The sequence below is a fragment of the Arvicanthis niloticus genome, chromosome 20 (genome assembly GCF_011762505.2).
Source record: "Arvicanthis niloticus isolate mArvNil1 chromosome 20, mArvNil1.pat.X, whole genome shotgun sequence".
Taxonomy (NCBI): domain Eukaryota; kingdom Metazoa; phylum Chordata; class Mammalia; order Rodentia; family Muridae; genus Arvicanthis; species Arvicanthis niloticus.
Genome location: NC_047677.1, coordinates 45770104 through 45788470, shown reverse-complemented (window position 1 = coordinate 45788470; position 18367 = coordinate 45770104). Strand labels below are relative to the sequence as shown.

General features: G+C 53.9%; 1 protein-coding gene across 2 annotated transcripts; it reads right to left on the bottom strand.

Moving 5' to 3' along the window:
- Positions 1-3248: 3248 nt before the first annotated feature.
- Positions 3249-18367, bottom strand: Mtch1 (mitochondrial carrier 1). 2 transcript variants are annotated; one of them, XM_034523776.2, is made up of 12 exons: positions 18023-18367; positions 13792-13876; positions 11336-11442; positions 10972-11049; positions 10630-10687; positions 10343-10394; positions 9278-9337; positions 6810-6954; positions 5099-5146; positions 4932-4999; positions 4665-4740; positions 3249-3948 (listed from the first exon to the last, which is right to left on the bottom strand). In XM_034523776.2, the coding sequence occupies exons 1-12, from the start codon at positions 18341-18343 to the stop codon at positions 3877-3879; spliced, it is 1170 nt and encodes a 389-aa protein (XP_034379667.1). In that variant the 5' UTR covers positions 18344-18367; the 3' UTR covers positions 3249-3876. The 2 variants fall into 2 exon arrangements, with proteins under 2 accessions (XP_034379667.1, XP_034379668.1); XM_034523777.2 differs by having other exon boundaries at positions 6861-6954; positions 18023-18365.

The following is an 18367-nucleotide window of genomic DNA, read 5'->3' as shown; positions in this document are numbered from 1 at the left end:
ATTGGAGGACCTCCTCTTCCTCTACCATACAAGTCAGACTTGATAACAAACACCTTCACCCGCTGAGCCAGTTCATGGACCCTCATTTGCTGGTCTTTGACTTTCATATTAATCCTTCACAAATATGTTTTGCGACTAGCTAACATACCTTCAAGGCCCACCCATCTTGTAGCATGACTGTTCTCTTTACTACGAAGTCGCACTGTGCCTATGAGCTTGTGCGCCCTTGCTCACGAGTGTGTGTGCAGGTGCAGGCCAGAGGCCAATCTCCGGCATCACCTCGTTTTTGTGAGACAGTGTCTCTCACCAACGCTGAGGCTCAGTTTGCCTAGGATGGTCCAGTGAGCTTCAGGGATCTGTCTCCACATCCCACCCACCACTATTCCCAATGCTGGGGTTACAGGCCTGCATCACTGCACCTAGCTTTGATGTGGGTGCTAGATCAAACTCAGATCCTCCTGCTAGAGTGGCAAGTGTTTTCCTTCTCCCCAGACCCCAACTGTTGAGGTCTTTCTTTTTCTTTTTCTTTCTGAGACAAGATTTCTGTGTAGCCCTGGCTGTCCTGGAACTCACTCTGTAGACCAGGCTGGCCTTGAACTCAGAAATCCACTTGCCTCTGCCTCCCAAGTGCTGGGATTAAAGGCATGTGTGCGCCATTACCGCCCGGCTGAGGTCTTTTTTCCTGAAGGTCATTTTGTTCCTCATCTGGTGAAAGGTTTTATTGTGTAAGCGTGTTGACTTTTCTCAAAGGCCTTTTCTGTCCCAATTGAGATGGTCATGTGATTAGAGTATATGACATTAACTGATCTTCAGATGCTAAAGCAACTGCATCCCTGGGAAGGTCTGTTCTCTTGAACTAGTGTGTTGGGCCTGAGTGGTCAGGGATGGGGGCCTCTGGGCCAAACCTGTCCTGGGTTCTATGTCTCTTTCTGACTCTTAGCCAGCAAGGGCATCTGCTGGCAGTCTGCAGATCTGTCCTGTGAATGTGCCTGCCGAAGATGAGGAGTGTGGGATCAAGGAGCTGTCAAGAGCACGGGCACTAACAGATGGGCAGGGTGGGGGACCTGCCAACAAAGCTGAACTATGATCAATAGAAGATACAGAGGCTGGTACCCAGAGGCCTTGAGGACCTGAAAGTCTTCCCTGACTTTCTGAGCTGTGGCTTCTGAGCATTTTGGCAACTGGCAGTGACAAGGAGGGTCAGCTCAGGCTACCACTGTCTCCTTATCAGAAAGCCTCAAAGACCTGCTTAGGCCTTTCCAACTTTCCCGAAGAGTAAGGTTACCCATGAGAGAAATCACTGGTTCCCTTGAGATAGCTCAGCTCCTACCCTGCTCAAGCCTAAACCTCTTAACAGATAAGAGGATAATACCTGGGAACAGCAGGGCCTCATGCTGGACAGTCAGACCAATCAAAGCCTTCCACTTTAGGCCTCTTACAAGCCAATGGGAGGTCATGGCTCAGGGACAGAGGTATTTCTTTAGCAACAGCTAAGCTCTGCTCAGTTGTGAAATACAAGTGTCCCTAAATCTGGGGGGGGGGGGGGGGTACTGGAAGGAACAGTACAAAGACAGGATTTGAGGGAGCATAGGGAGAAAAGTTACCCCAGGAGTATGGTCAATGTAGCAGGGGTATACTAGGCTGACATCCTCTGGACATTGGTCTGGATGATGTGAGCCAGCCTGGCCTGCTCACAATGTGGGCAATTTCCCAGAGTGCACCTTTCTGGGGCAAGGCTCTCTAGCATAGGGAAAATGAACTAAACAGAAGGGCACGGGGTCCACCAAGCCTCGCTGCTGGCATGAGAGACATAAGGTAAAACTGGACCACCCTCCCCGCATCCCTGTCAATAGACCACTGGGAAACAGACTACCAAAGCCTTCCTCCTGGGGAATGAAAAACCACCAAACTGCAACTCTTTCAGGGTCCCTGCAGAGATCAACAGTAGGGGAGAGTATGAAGTGCCAAGGACCAGCCTCTGCTTGGAGAGGGGTTCTGAGAGGAGTGTCTGGGAACAGCGAAAACAAGCTCGAAAGTCAAATCCTGACCGCAAGCTGACAGTCTATGCTCTGCTAGAGACAGCTTTCCAGCCTGCTTTCCCTCTTGCTCTGATCTGCTTTCTCTGGAGATCTCTAGACAGCTATTCTCTCTGCGTTCTGCTGAAGACAATTCTCTTGCTGTTCTAAACACTTTCTCCGGATAGATCATCTCTTGCAGATCTTGCGTCCAGTCCTTTATTTTACATATGAGTCCAGTCATTTACTTCAGGTTTCCTTTTGACTATGTAGTGAGTGAATCAGCATCCTGGGACCCCAGCTGCTTAATTCTTAGGAGACGGCATGCACACATTTTCTCTTAACATTGTAAAAGAGTTCGGAGATCTGCCTGCCTCTGTTAAGCACAGGGAAGCTAGCTGTGTGGACACAGTCATGAAATTGCCCACACCTGAGCCTGGACTCACTGTGTCCCAGGCTGACCTTGAACTCAGGAATCAGCTTGCCTTTGCATTTTTCTGACAAGCTGGGTCATTAATGCAGCTGCCTTTGTTCCTTTAGATTCGTGAAGCTCCTCATACCACATCCTTATTTTTTGCATAGTTGAGAAATTATATATTTTTATATGTCTTCAGAGTTCTTTTCCACAGCCTTGAGGGCTGTCCTGAAGGTCCCAGTGTTTACCATTTAGCTGAGACATTAGCCAACACCTTTGCTTCCCAGACTCACGCTGTCTCTGATTAGCACGGAGTCTTATGAGCAGGGAGGGCATTCCATGGAGGAGGGTAAATATGTACATTAGCATACAGACAAGAGTTATGCTCATGGTGGCCATCACTCCTGGAGGCCTACCTCCCACTGGTCCTGTCCCAGGGGCAGGGACCATGTCATTCTGTCCCCACCGAGTCCTAGCAACTAGGTCTGTCAGGTTAGAAGATGGCTGGCCACTTCACTTCCTTCTGCTACACTGATATGTCTGTCTGCTGTGGCGAAAGGCTCTGAAGGCCTGGAGAGTTGTCTTCAAAAGGTGCTAAGGTGCCACCTGGCAACCTCGGTGGGACTCTGTAACAGCTGCTGTCTCTGTGGCAGAAGGCCCAAGTGCCAGTTGCTGCTCTGTGAAGAGGCACTTAGGCTCAACCCCAAGGACAAAGGACTCAACCATGTCACACCCTTTGGCCCGGGCTGGCCACCCACAGACCTGAGACACCAGCACAGGGGCTGGCGAAACTCACACAAATAAGAGGCTCCCCAAAATCCAAATCACCACCAATACATTTATTCAAGGAGATGGGTCTATGTTACCACGAGGGGAGGACTAGGTGTTGGCCTATGGGACCTGTCCGTATTCACACACAGCACAGGTGACTGAACCCTCACACCTGGTGACACCATCACAGACAAGCGGATGAGGGGGAGATTCTGAGGAGTCACATGATTTCCTAATCAGGAGAAGGCACCACCCTTGTATCAGAAAAGTAGTGTTGGGAACAAGGGCAGAACACCGTGCCCTCAGCAAGGCCCAGGCATGATGGTGCTCTATTTACAAAGCAGGAGGGGGTACTTCCGGCTGCTTAGCAGGATGAGCTGGCTGGAGGTGGAGGGAAGCCTTGCCAGTGACCTCTGCCTCTGCAGCCTTCCTCTGCCCATGTACAAGATGGACTCAAGTACCTCTGGGCCGGAAGGGGATGCCACCCCAACACTGCTCCCCCAGGCTTCCCCAGGTCCCAGGTGACCCACCCCCACCAGCCCACATCTGGACAGACACATGGCAAATAAGGACATGAAGCCAGGCTGGGCTGGAGTCACCCTCGGGCATCTGAGATGATGGGTCCTCACCAGGGGTAGGCCAAGACCCCATAAATGTTTGGTTGGGCGGCTTCGGTTACTCCAGGGCAAAGCATGACCCTGATGACACCCGGCGGAAAAGCAGGCTAGAGCCGCGGAACAGCTGGCCCTGGTGGGGAAGAGCAGCCGTCAGTGGTGCTGGAGGGGACTCTACCTTTTACTGTGTCCATGGTGAGGGTGAGGTGTGCACGTGAGGGCTTGTGCGAGTTCTAAGATCAGACTCAGGTGGTCGGGCTTCTGTGGCAAGCACTTTTACCCACTGGGCCACCCACCCCGCTGGCCCCCAGTAAACCCATTCTCCACCTAAAGGACACTCATTACTCTTGGTTCCCCAAGCTAGTACCTCACTTGACGGGTGGCATAGCAAGGCCAGGAAAAGGCAAGCACTTGCCCCTAGCCATGAGCCTGGTTCCTGACCACTGCCCCCACCCCCCATAGCTACAGCCAGCAAGGGGCTTCAGTATAGCCCCCCAGAAGCCATGGCTGCTCTGCCAGGCTCACACCAGATCCAGATGAACCCTGAAGATCCCCCAGGGCTAGAAGGGTCCAATGGAGGAGTCTGGCTGAGTACATCCCAGGCACCCTTGGTACTGGAGGAGTGAGTTCTTGGGCTCTGCCACCTATTCCTCCAAAGGCAATCCAGCCTTTGTTTAATTCCACACGGTTGCAGAGGACCAAGCTTCGGCCTCATCTGACTTTCTCCCCTCAGCCAGAGCCAGGGCTACATAGGACCTACTTAGTACCAGGCAGCTTTTCTGAAAGGTGCCGCCCATCTCCCCTCCCCCGCCCCCCAGCGGCCAAGAGCCCCCAGTCCTGCACGCTCACCTGCACACTCAGGTACCTCCAACAGTGGATCCAGGACTTGAACACAGGGGAATATGGAGGGAGTCCAGCCTGCAGCCTGTGGAGAACACAGGGGTCCTCAGACACACTGACAGTCAGGACCAGAAAATGTAAAGGAACTGCGTCCCACGGCCATCCCAACACCATGCTAACCCCACGGGAAATTATGTGTAGGTGGAGGGGCCGGAAGGGCTCATCTGGATGTCCCAGCAGCCTTGGTGGGGGCCAGGTGGAAGGGTACACACGTACCCACAGTTGTTCACCGCCATGAGATCTCCAACGAGCAGGAAGGGGTAGGTCAGCATGCTCACTGCAATCTGAAGAGCACACGGGCTTCAGTGCCGGCAGTGAGACACCACACTGTGAGAGCTGCCTCCAGCCCACTGTGGCCCTTAAGGGCAGTAGGCAGAACTTACCCCCATCACAAACTTGGTGTAGCTCCGGATGGCCAGGGCCTGGCTGAACTGTAGGACAGAAAGGAAGCAGGCTTTACCCTCAGGGTTGTCAGGGCAGACTGAAGTTCTGTGGGACCCTGACCTTGCCTTAGCTCACCCTCCACGCCACCCTTTCCAGGACAGCTCCTCCTGTGACTTACCCACTAGGCTACTGGGCTGAAGGGCCTGTAAGGATTGTAGGGCATCAGGCTTATTTACCACCTTGTGTGGTAACCCCACAGGCCCTGGAGCTCCTGGTGTGGCCCACGTCTGCGGGATAGCTGCCCTAGCTCAGCAGTTACAGCTGCTGAGGGACTTCCAGTAAAAGGACAAGCTTCCACCCAGCATCCTGGACAGAGCCTGGTTCCACCCAGCGTACTGGACAGAGCCTGGCTCTGGGCATGAAGCACATGGTCCCTCTGGGCTGCTGCCAACCCATCTCGCCAAGCCTCCCCTAAAGCTTGACTTTCCCCAGAAAACAGCTCTCACTAAGAAAACTGTTGCCTGGCCCTTGGTGTCTTCCCAAGTGGTCATCCACTACAGGATGCCCCAGAGCCCCTACAGAAGATATGCCTGCTGGCCTTGCAAGTCGGGCAGCCTCTTTTAGCCTGCAAGTCCGTACAGAACGTGCCCTCCATGCCAGAGCTGACTGCTCAGGAAAGTGTTTAAGCAACCTGGGCAGGCTGTGCTCCCTGATCCAGAAAGCCAGTCAAGGGCCTTGTTGTGGGACACAGCAAACTGTCCCAGCCTTGTTCTTTATGAAACCACAGCACCTGTCTGCCCACCCACTGGCCCCTGAGTGACCACAGTGCCTGCCCACCCAGAGACCCCTGAGTGACCACAGTGTCTGCCCACCCACTGGCCCCTGAGTGACCAAAGTGCCTGCCCACCCACAGGCCCTAAGGTAGGGTAGATCTGCAGGCATGTGTCAATGTCACTGGAAATGAGTGTGCATCCCCACAAACCCACTTAAATTTGTAGGCACCAAAAGGACAATTAAGAGCTGCCCACCCAGGTTACAGGGCCAGTCTCCTCACCTCTCCCCCAGAGTTGCCAGCCTGAGCCAACAGACACCCTGTGGACCATGACACCCTGGACCCCTCCAGGTCTGGCCATTCCTGATGTCAGAATGCCTGGCTTCCAGGAACCCTAACCCATTGAAGGTCCCTGATCCTTATCTGGGTTGAGCAGAGCCCATCAACCCATCAACCCGTCAGGTGCCCAGGCCTTCTGACCCATGCAGATGGGGTCTACAGACTTCAGCAGTCAAAGCAGGCCCAACAAGATGGCACTGTCCTGGCCCAGGGTGCTACATCTGTGCTGCTGCCCTTGACGAGCAGAGCTGACAGGTCATGATGCTCATGGAAAGGCAGGTAGGTTGCTTTGCTTTTGAAAACAGTCTCCATATGGAGCCTTGACTGCATGATCCTCCTGCCTCCACCTCCCAAGTGCTGGGATTAAAGGCGTGCACTACCACGTCCACCTGGCTCTCTGTGGGTTTTAAAAGCACAAACCACGAAGGTTAAAGGCCTCGGGTATTAGCTACCCTTGCTCATTTACTGAGAAGTTTCAGGCCCACTTGAAATAGGGGTCCCCTCTCACTCCCAGGTTGAGAAAACCCCAAGGTCCCAGCCTGTCCCAGACCCTGGGCACCAGCACACAGAAAGAAAGGCGAGCCCTCGCTCCAACCAACCTGGGAACCTGGATTCTGGTCGTTTCCCAGCCCCCCTGGGGTGTCACTCACGCTGTCGTCCACCAAGTAGGCATTGATGAAGTGGGCCAGCAGGTTACAGCCCCACAAGAAAACCACATCGCCCAGGAGGTGAGGGATTAAGCCGCTAAAAAAATAAGGTGAGCAGAGATAAGCAGGGAGGAGGTCTGGAGGGGGCAGGCTGCACCCAGCTTACACTTGCAGTGCCCAGCTTACACCTGAAGCATCCAGCTTACACCTGCTGCACCCAGCTTACACCTGAAGCACCCATCTTACACCTGCAGCACCAGCTTATACCTGCAGCACCCAGCTTACACCTGCAGCACCCAGCTTACACCTGAAGCATCCAGCTTACACCTGCTGCACCCAGCTTACACCTGCTGCACCCAGCTTATACCTGCAGCACCCAGCTTACACCTGCAGCACCCAGCTTACACCTGCAGCGCCCAGCTTACACCTGCAGTGCCCAGTTTACACCTGCTGCACCCAGCTTACACCTGCTGTGCCCAGCTTACATCTGCAGTGCCCAGCTTACACCTGCTGCACCCAGCTTATACCTACAGCACCCAAGACCTAGCCTTTCAGCAGAGTCTGCAGGAAGTATCACAGCCACCCTGGGCAGGCGCCTGTCCTCCTCCCACACAGAGGTCTTAGGTGTCACAAACTAGTTAGTGGTGTCACAAGCTGTTTTCAGTCTGCAGAAGCCCGGGTGTCACAATGTGAAAGCAGCCACACCAGGCAAATACAGATCACAAAGGAGTGCCTGTTGCCGCTGCTCTTGGTAGCTATTCTAGACCAGTTCTCAGAGAGTAGCTTAATGTCTCTGTTCTCCATTCTGGAATGTTCCATCAACAACATGCCATGCAAGTGTTGCAAGGACTGCTACCCTGTGCAGGGACAGCCTTGTGGGCAAATGACTCTCCAAATCAGGACCAGAAGGTTCCCTGAGACAGTGGCCAGAGAGATGGTCCTTTTGCAAAGGACCTGGCTTGGCTATAGTTGAGAGATCTGAGGCTTCCTTTGGCCTCCGTGGTTCCTGTGTATTTGTAGTAGACACACTCACACAGCCACATGCACAAAAGCAACAAATACATAAATCTTCCTTTTCTTAAACTTATAAATCAAAGTACAAGAAAGTATTAAGCAACACACCTGTGCTCACAGGATGGTCAACAAACTTTCTGGTGGATGCCTGTCCTTCCCCATTGGGTACTTTCTGAGCCTATAATCTATGTATCCATATTCCAAAAGTAAGTATGCACTGGGTGTGACCCGTCACACAGCTGCCCAGTGCTGGGCGGTGTGTCAAGGTCTGATGTACCTGGCACCTGAAGCCATGTTCTCACACATGGATGTGTACCGACATGGGTTTCTCAACCTTGGCTCTGTGGCTGTTTGGAGCTGAGCAACACCTACCTGTCCTCTGTGCCAGCTCTGAAATCTACAAGACACCCCTGGACATCACCAATGACGCCAGGGGCAGAATCACCTTTATTGAGAGACACAATCTGTCTGTCTCTATTCTGAGTCATTTCCTGACTAAATATGTATCATAAAGCCATCTGACCAGCCAGGGAAATCACAGATCGAGAGTAGCATGGAGCCCATCTCAGCAGCTATGCTCATGACCACTGGAGGCCACTTCCTGGACCTTCAAATGATGAAACAAAACCATACTTGTGAGCCTGGCTTCTCGGTTGTCCAAAGCTCATTCCTTCTGGACAGTCTTTATGATCTGAGCTTTCTTTGTGGGTAAGCTGGGCGCAAGGCCAAGACTGTGGGGTCTGTGGCCCTCAGGAGATCATGTGCCCAGAGACACACGTCTCTGATCCCCCTGCTAATGGCTGACCTGTGGAAACACAGACCCAACAGGGTCTGATTTTTCTGACTTGGCAAGAGAAGACAGAAACATGGATTTCTGTGCAAATTATCTCGAGCATTCAATGTCCGGTAATTGTTAGAGCAGAGCCCACTGGCTGGAGACAGTGGGTGCACTGCCAGCATCCAATTCTTAGTCCAAGTCCCAGCTTGACAGTCGCCTTTGGCAACAGCACCAAGGACTATACAGCTTCTGAAGACCGGCTCTGTGTCCCTGGCAACCCCAGGGCCCAGATGGGGCCTGGCAGAGGCTGGCTAGATCATCTCCTCAGCATGGGAGTGTGTGTGTGTGTGTGCTGGGTGCAAAGCCCCAGGCCCTCGTTATGCCAAGCACACATCCCACCACTAAGCTACAGCCCTTGCCCAGGCCCACTTTTATTAAAGCTGGGACCTGAAAGGGCTGGGTATTCTGGTCCCCAACATGCTACAAAGTGCAAAAACACTGCTGCTACTTGCTCACCCTGGGGCATGATCGTGTGGTTAGTCAAGGGCAGCAGCTGTGACCCAAGGGACTGAGAACACACCTGTTAGTGGGGCCAAGCATGGCCGTTACAGGGAGTAAACTCACGTACACGAAGAATCCCAGCAGCCCCTCCTCCTTGAAGATCTTCCCGATAGAACTCAGTACACCGCTAAGGAGGCAACATGGAGACGGTCACCCAGCAGAAGGCCACCATGCAGCCTTACTCAGACCAGACGGTGCTAACCAGGATGGCAAGTCTATTACCAAGAAGACCCCATGGGGGGAAAAAAAGAGCTTTTGGGGTGGAGTGAATTCACACCACTCGTAGTTCTGATCTAGGACCTCGGATCCCCACACCTGCACCTCATGCACATCTTTCATGAGCCAAGCAAGCTCCAAGCAGAGGACCTGAGACCAGTGAGAACAGGAAGGGGAGGACAGAAGGGACCACCTGCACAGGGCAGCAGAGGATTCCTTGGGTCAACCCAGGAAAAAAACCTCCAGCCCTCCCACCCAGCATGCCCGGGGTCTGGAACCCTGTAGTGCAGCCTGCTGGAGAGGAAGAGGGCAGGCTGCGGCTTCCTGCCCCTTCCCCCCTGTAACCTGTGACTGGAAACAGCAGCTGGCCTTAGAGGAGCTGCACTGCCCAGGTGGAAGCACCAGGCACATAACCCTGGCCAGCTAGAGCTGGTCCCGGGCTCCAACCCCACCACACCCTGTGTTCTTCTCACGACAGCAGCCTGACCCACTGGGGTTTCAGCCAAGCTGTCCCCTCTGGTCATTTACCAACCTCCTATTTCAGTCTGCAGAAAACCACCAAAGCCAGGAAACAGCAGAGGAAAAAGTTGTGTGCTTGGGCCACAGGCCTCTGGGATGAGCTGAGCTCTTGGCATGTGAGGAGCAGGCAGCCCCTCGGTAGGGGATGAGAGGAACGGAGGGCCAGGTTTTGGAAGGCACAGAAGGTTAGCTGTCTGGGAGGCGTCCCCCCGCTCACAGCTGACCTGGGCAGACTCCAGCAGCACAGGGCATGGAGGCTCTGCACCTGCCTCTTTGAGGAGGCAAGGCTCCTTTAGAGAATCAAGTAAGGGAGGGGCAAAAAGGAACCTCAGGTGCGAGGCAGCAATGGTGCCATTCCCAGTGAGAGGAGGGACAGAGACACCCAGTCATCACCTACCTGTACTTGGCCTCACGTCCCACAAACTGTACCATGCAGCGCATCGAGATCACTGAGGGGAGAGAAAGCTCTGCGTGACGTGGAGTACCAATGGCTCAGCACCCTCCCCACCTCTGTAGTGTCCTGGCCAGAGTGGCCCCTGTGCCACACAGGAAAGGACAGGAGAGTCTTGGACCCCACAGCTATAGCATTGTCTCTGACTTCCGGAAAGCTAGTCTCCTGTCACCCCCTGCCTCTTCCCAGTCATAATCCATGGTTTATGGTGGGCTCAGCTGCCGTGTCCTTACCGTGTAAGGGATGGGCCAGCATGCGTGATACACACTGCATCATCATCTCATAGGATGTCTGGAAGAGAGGGGGGTGGGGATGCCATCAGGCCTGGGATCCATGGGGAACTATAAGCCTATACAGGGAAAACCAGATTCATTCTTCAGGTCTCAGTCTGCCAAGGATGCTATCCAGCCCCACCCTAATCCCTCCCTGAGGTATGCTACCATCCTGGGCCAGAGCAGCTAGAGACATGTTGTAGGGAGGGAAGTCCCTCGTAGTATTGGGCTAAGACCCCTTAGGCAAGTAAGGTCCCAGCCAACTAGGGATGAGAGCTCTCCTCTCTGACCCTTGACACCCACCTCCTTCACAACTTTCTTCAGTGAAGTCTTCATGTCATCCTTGTTGGACACCTGCTCCATCTCATCTGGAGGGAAAACCTGACCACAAACGCCCCGTGAGACTCAGATGCACACCTAAGGGACACTGGGCACTGCACCCACTGTCTGGGCTGTCATAACCACCAGGCTTGGGATACTGAGTGGGAAAGCCAGAATCACAGCTGCTATAGTTGTGTGAGGGAGGGAGGAAGGGAGGGAAGGAGAGAGGCCTCCCAAGCACAAACCCAGGAGCCATGTCCTGGGATCTGCACAGGAAGTGGGACCAGGGCCTGCAGGCTGTACCTGGTAGTGACCGGAGCCTGGGAAGCCATAGGCAACTGCTTACCTTCTTCATGCTGCCTCGGGTCACAGTGGACAAGGCGTTGGACATCAGGCGGGGGCTCAGGCCCCGGAACAGCCCTATCTTCCCATCCACCTGCACAATGTACTTGGCTGTAGGGAGGTAAAGGGTGGGGGCGGGGCGTCACACCAAGCCCAGGACACCCACTGCCAGACCACACACCCAGACCAGTGGTTTCCCAATCTTGGCTGGATGCAGCCCGAGGGAGGGAGTGTGTGTCCAGGGCCCGACACAGGCCAACTCCGATCCCAAGTGTCATCTGACCTGTCTCTTTTGGTAAATCGTTCCAACGTTCTTCTGACAAATAAGCTCCCTGGACTTCTTGCTTGCTTGTTTTTTCTTAGCTTTGAAAACTACTTGGCAAACTCAACTGTCGTTTCTCAACTCAGCAGCTGGAATGCTGTAACCCAAAACCAATTTCAGCTGCTTATAGAGTGGTTTCCTTGGGGTGGGGGTGGGGTGCCCACAGGCAGGGATGATCGTCCCCACCTTAGGGAGCGGGGAAGAAACGGGATGGGAAGGCAGACCTGAGAAAGTCTACAGGGCACGCTGCTGCTGGGACACCCCAGTCCCTGTCACTGTGCTGTGCTATGCCTGCGATGGCCCTGGCAGCCGCTGCTTCCTGTTAGTAAGGGACAAGGCAGAAACAGGGACAAACAGAAACAGAGTGGCACTGGGGGAGACCTGGAGGGTCAGGTGGCACTGGGGACCTGCTGCTCCGCCGCTGTATCGCACATCCAAGTGCAAGTGACGTCTTGCACTCCCTGCTTTACATTTGACCCCGTTCAAGAAGGTGATACATTTCTCTCAACCCTGGAAGCCAGCACAGCACTCCCTCAATGTGATCTGCTTCAATGCTGATCTGCTTCCAGACCTGTGACTTCAGCTCTCTAGCACCACACACAGGAAGTGACGCGCACGTGTGCCCTTTTCTCCTCTGCAGCAGATCTGCCTGCGAGGGTTTCCAGGGACAGGGCAGTGCACCTGTTACCTGGACCACAGACAGCTTCCTGAGAAGGGGGTGGGGGAATGGCGGGGAAGAAAGGATTGGGGAAGGCCATGAGGGGCCTGAGGGCTGGGCAAGGCTGCCCTACTCCAGTCTGAGGAGTGGGCTCAGACAGAGCCTCTGCGTGGCTCCCACAGAGCCAGCTCCAGGGTTTTCCCACTTCTATGAGCTGTCAAGTAAAAGGAGACAGGACTGTTCAGAGGCCCTCTCAGGAGCTGCTCCTATCCCACCACCCCAGAGCCTATCTGTAGAACCTGCAACGCCCCACCCCCCCCAACACCCCTCAAGGATTCTAGCCTTCCACCACAAAATGTCCACAGCTGTGGGGCTCTCTACCACAGTGCGGGGGAGGAGGACACACTGGCCAGACAGTTCTAGACGGCGAGTCAGCCAGGCACTTCCTGACTGAGGAGCAGCCAGTGTCCAGAAGCGCCCAGCAGACATCTGCTCTGAAACATTTATAAGACCTGGGTGGGGGCACCTCAGAACCTGGCTCACTCTTGCAAGAGGCCCTGGGATGATGTCAGGATGGTCCTATGTGGACAGGCATGACCTCAGACACGAGTCCTTCCTAATGGGTGCCACTGTAGGCAGATCTGAGAAAGCCCGCTCGCCACAGGTTTGTGCTCACTATTTTTGTGTACAATGGTGGGTGGGGGTGGTCTACTTATGTCGTTTCCCTCTCCCCCTATACCAACAATCTTAAAATAAACACAAACACATTTCGCCCCAGAATGGCCCATTCTGCCTGGCCCTAGAGTATACGGAGAACTGAAGGCAAAATTGGAAAGGAACCGACCTGTGGTTCTGCCAACAGTGAGTGTGTAGAACGGAGAAGGTGGCTCAGAGAGAGGTCAAGCACCAGGTTATGCAGCAAGGAGACTTGCAGAGAATATTCTAGACTAGCCAAATGGGTAAGAGAGGTGGGGAAACAGCAGAATGTGTCCAAAAAGGGATTTGGGCAGCAAACTCAGAAAGACACTTTTAGGGAGTGCCTTAGGCACATTCGACAGGAGGGACAAAGAGTCACACCTAAAGAAACCCTTCCATGCCCTAGCTAGCTGTCATCCACAGGGGAGCTTGGCTGGAGACCACAGCCAAGACAGAAAGGTGGGCCATCTGTTCTGAGAGATCTCCCCACAGGGATTCAATAAGGAATCTGAGTACAGTTAGTGTGTCTTCCTCTACACACAGCACAGTGGGGCTGCAGCAGGCAAGAGGCTGCTGCACAAACTCGTATATCGGCAGGACCTATGCCTCCCCGTGTGGTTCTAGAACCAGTCTGTGCCCTGCAGCCTGGGCTGCAACACTCACAGGCTCCCACCCGACCCCTATGCCTTGGGCTACTCTCGGGTCCCCTCCTTAGACTGGCACTGGCTCCTGGTACCAGAATGCACAGCAGGTTCCCAGGTACAACCCGGCCTGTGGCACTCACCATAGGTGAAGAAGCTCGGCAGGTAGAGGACCTTCCTCCCCAGCACATTGGTCCCGAGGGTGGGGGGCATCGGCTCATGACCCACCTTCAGAATCAAGAGACAAAAGCAAGGGTCACTGTAAGGTAGCGCACAGCTTCCTGGCTCCAACTCCTACATGGCTGGTCCCATCTCCCGGGAATATCAGCTGGCGTCCCTTTATCAACCCTTGGTCCCACCCTGGCCCCAATCTAAATCACAAACCCGTCATGATTTCAATGCTAGACAGTATCAGTACACAAACTCCTGTTTTTATTTTTTTAAGAGCCTTTTACTACATTTTACATGTTTGCTCAGTTATTGTCATATACGTGATGGGAAGACTAGAACGCAGTGCATGATGAGAAGGGGCGGATAAGGCACAGTGCATCATGGGAAGAGAGACTAGGACGCAGTATATGATAGACTATGGTGCAGTCCGCGTGTAGTCAGGGGACAACTTTGTGGAGTTGAGTCTCTCCTTCTACCCTTCAGTGGGTAGCGGGGCTAGAACTCAGGTTGCTTTATACATTTTGCCTCCCTGTGTGTCTGTACACGTGTACGCACATCCATGGAGTGTGTGTGGAGGTCAGAGGACAACTCGCACGAGTTGGTGCTCTCTTCTCACCATGTAGGCCCTTTGGATTCAATTCAGGTCTTCAAGTGTCTTTGGCAACAGGCATCTTTACTGACTGAGTCATCTCACTGGCCCAGAAACACACATTTAATTTTTTTTAACACTATTTTTTGTGTACATGTGTGTGTTGCGGAATACATGTGGAAGTCAGAGGACAATTTGCAGGAACTGGGTCTCATTCCATCCGGTAGGTTCTGGCGATTCAACTCGGGAAATTTGTCACATCTGATGGCAGCTGCTGAGCCAATTCGCTGGCCAGAAGCATCCATTTTTATGTGTTTTACTCTCCGTTCTCCTGAGAACAAACCTGCTAATTCTCATCGTCATTCCATCCTAAGTCCCAACATCCTGACAGTGGCCCGGGGTCTCAGGCCCTGGCTTCAGACGGCTCTGCACTGCCACCTACCCCCAAATTCCTCTAAGCTTACTGTAAATACCTCTCAGACCTGTCCCTGCCAGTCCTAGGCTTAGCCAGTATGGCCTTAAACCCACCTGTATGGCTGTGCTTAAATCTCAACTGCCCTGCATCGCTGGGGCAAGATGACCCACATTTCCACACAGCCTCGACAGCCTTCGCTGTAAAGCAGTGTCAGAACCGAGGATCTGGGGCTGGAGAGATGACTCAGCCGGTAAAGAGAATGCTCTTCCAGAGTTCAATTCCCAGCAACCACATGGTGGCTCACAACCGTCTGTAATGGGGTCTGATGCCCTCTTCTGGTGTCTCTGAAGAGAGCAATGGTGTACTCATAAAATAAATCTTAAAAAACAAAAACAAAAAAAACCCAAAAAACTGAGTATCTGTCAATCCCACAGACAGCTAGAGGGCTGAGTCACCATAGCCATATGTGACCCCTGTGGAGGAGCAGGGGTGGGGAGTACAGACTGGAACTAAGTGGGGTGAGGGCAACCTCCTCTGGGCACTCAGGACAGACAGAAACAGCACCTGCTAGATGCAGTAGGGGACAAGGCCCACGGTTAGGAGGCCTGGCCTTGTCAGCTGGGCTGGGCCCCTTACTAGCTGCTTTTTCTTCACCTTCTTTAGGAAGGTGTTTCATCAAAGTCCACATTATTCCGTTGGATCTGACTCTGAGACATACTGAAGGTGTCTGACTGTAAATGTCTTAATTCTTATTTATTGTTGTTGTTGTGTCTGATGGGAGGTCAGAGGTCAACTCTGGAGTCAGGTTTCCTCTGGCCACCTTTGCTGTAAGTTTCAGGGATGGGACTCACATACTCAGGCTGGAGCAGCAAGTGGCCCGTGTGCTGCTAACCCATCTCACAGCCCCTGACTATAAATCTTAAAACCCCTTTATCATGAGGTCTTTTTTTTTTTTTTTTAAATGGAGCTCACAATGGCTTATCCAGAAAAGAGTTAAGTGCAGGCAAACAGCTGTCCCTTCCAGAGTTCTTCTTCTAGGTCAGAAGATGCTTTCTGCTTCTTTAAGAAGTGGGTGGTCCTTCCTTTGTGCTCAGAACTTCAAGTCCCAGGTATTATTTTATTATGATGCCCTCCCAAGTCTTATCAGCACAACTCCAGCCTGACCCTGAACCCGTCCCCTCAACCGCACATCCTCACGGCTCCCAAACCTCGAGTTTATCGTCTGATGTCCTCCGGGTTATCAAAGGCACACTGTGAGCCACTCTGACCCCCCCACCCCCCCACCCCCGCCCCGTACCTAACACCAGCAGAGCCAGTTCCAGAGCCAGGTCACTACCTTCAATTCTATCCCGCCTCCTTCCTAACGCCCCGCCTCCGCCCTACCGCCCAAGAGTCCTGAACTGAGGCTCAACACCTAGTGCTGCACACCTGCTCCCTGCAAAAGGCAATCTGTCCTTACTGTTACTTATTTTTCAGTGTTACTGATTACTAAGCTATAGCCATTGTCGCCCCCAAAGGAGATCTCAGGTTTGCGTACCCCCCCCACACACCCTGCCATCTAGTTCCCATCACCCTTTGGGCTCCCCCTCGATCTCCCTGTCCCTCTCCAAAGCCCTTCCAAATAATTCTTTTCAGACCCCCACACTAATGCCACCGTGCTCCCAATAAGCCACTTCCCCTGTGCCCTCCCACGCCACACCCAGAGGCCCACCACCCACCCCACAGACACTCTGCCTGCCGTCGTAAGGTCCGGCATTCAATTCTCACCCACCCTCACTGCTCAACTCAGATACTGCCACAGCGCAGTGTCTCTCCTAGGCTGAGGCTAGCTATAGCTGAAACCCTGTGTTGTAAACACACATTCACATTACAGCAGATCGGTGCTGGTCTCCAACTGCCCCATCAGCCGTCCCCAAATCTCAGGCATAATTTGATACCCAATGGCCCTGATGGTATCTTCTTCTCGTTCCTTCTCCTATTTCTAGTCAAACTCCAAATTCTACTATCCCCCATTCCTCAGACCCCAGGGCTTCGGCCTCCCCCCCCCCCCCCCGTTCTTAAGGCCCTCTCATTCCAAACGTATTTCTAATTCTCTCCGTTCTATGACAAGGGCAGCACAATAATCTCACACTCACTCTCCTTAAATCAAACCTCAAATCTTAACTGGGTCTCCATCTCTCAATTCTCAGCACCCATCCTCCACTCCTTTGGAAAATGCTAGGCTACGTCTTTTGATTATCAGTCTGAGACCAAACCACGCCAATCAAAACTCTCCCCACCTCCATCCCACACCCACCTAATTCTGCCAAACGCACAACACCTCCTTCCAACCCGATCCCTCCTCCCCCTTTACCCTTCCCTCATCCTCTCTTGGACCGAATTGCTGACAAGCAAAAAACCTTTAGGTGCCCAAGCATCTTTGAATCCGGACATCCCTACCTTTGCTCCAGCTTTTGACAACCCTTACCTAGTGTGCCTAACCCTACTTTCTGCCCATTCCCAACCCACGCAGACACAATTACTTCAGTTCCTTCCTTCCTCCCCTAAATGCGTCATCCCGTTCCCCCCTTCCCCCTAAAAGCCGCCTTTCCAGACACATCGCTACCACCGCTCCACTCCCCCCCCCCGTACCCCCTCCCGCCCTACATCAATGCAGAGGCCCCTCCTCCCACCAAATCTGTCGTCGCCATCAAATCTACAGGCCCTTTCTCAAGTAAACCGATAGCTCTTCCCGGCTGCACTCTTTCCCTCCGAAATTTTTGGCCCTGGTGCCCACTCCTTTGTCCCTCAAAGCGTTTCTATCCATCTCTATAAATCCAGAGCCCCGCTGTCCTCTGCCCCAAATGTACTCACCTTCTAAGCACTTCGCTTTCATGCCACAGCCAGCCCTCCTCCCTTTCACCAAAACTTCTCGGCCCTCCCCCAATTCTGTGGCTTCTTTCTGCACCCCCAAATCCATTACCCTTCCAAATCTCAAGCCCACTGCCACCGACTATATATCTCCCACATCTTATCGCCTTTCCCTGCACCCCCAAATCCCTTCCTATCCCACGTCTGTCACTCACGTCCCTTCGCTCCCTCCCAGCACTTCCAAACCGCTTCCTTCCCCACGTCAATCACTCAGGTCCCTCAATCCCCTCCCTGCACCCCCACACCACACACCCCTATCCACATCCTCCCGCAGCGCCCTCCGCCCCACCTGGATCAGCAGCTTCACGTAGAGCAGCGGGTGGCTGAGAGCCGTCACGCCCGCGCCCAGAGCCACAAACAGCGCCTCGGTGGTCGGGGCGTTGTCCCCCGAGCCCGGGGCGCCCGCGCCGCCGTCCATCCTGCGCGCCGACGGCTGAGCCGCCGGCCGAGGATGGCGAGGGTGCGCGCGGTGCGCGGGTGGCGGGTCCCGAGCGCGGGCCTCGACTCCCGCCGGCGCGCCGCCCCGAGCTCCTGCACCAGCTCCGGCTCCCGCCATCCCCGCGGCGCCGCCGGGAGCCCAAGGCGCCACTTCCGGGTCCGAAGCCCCCATGGCGCCAGGCGTCGAGGTCACTCC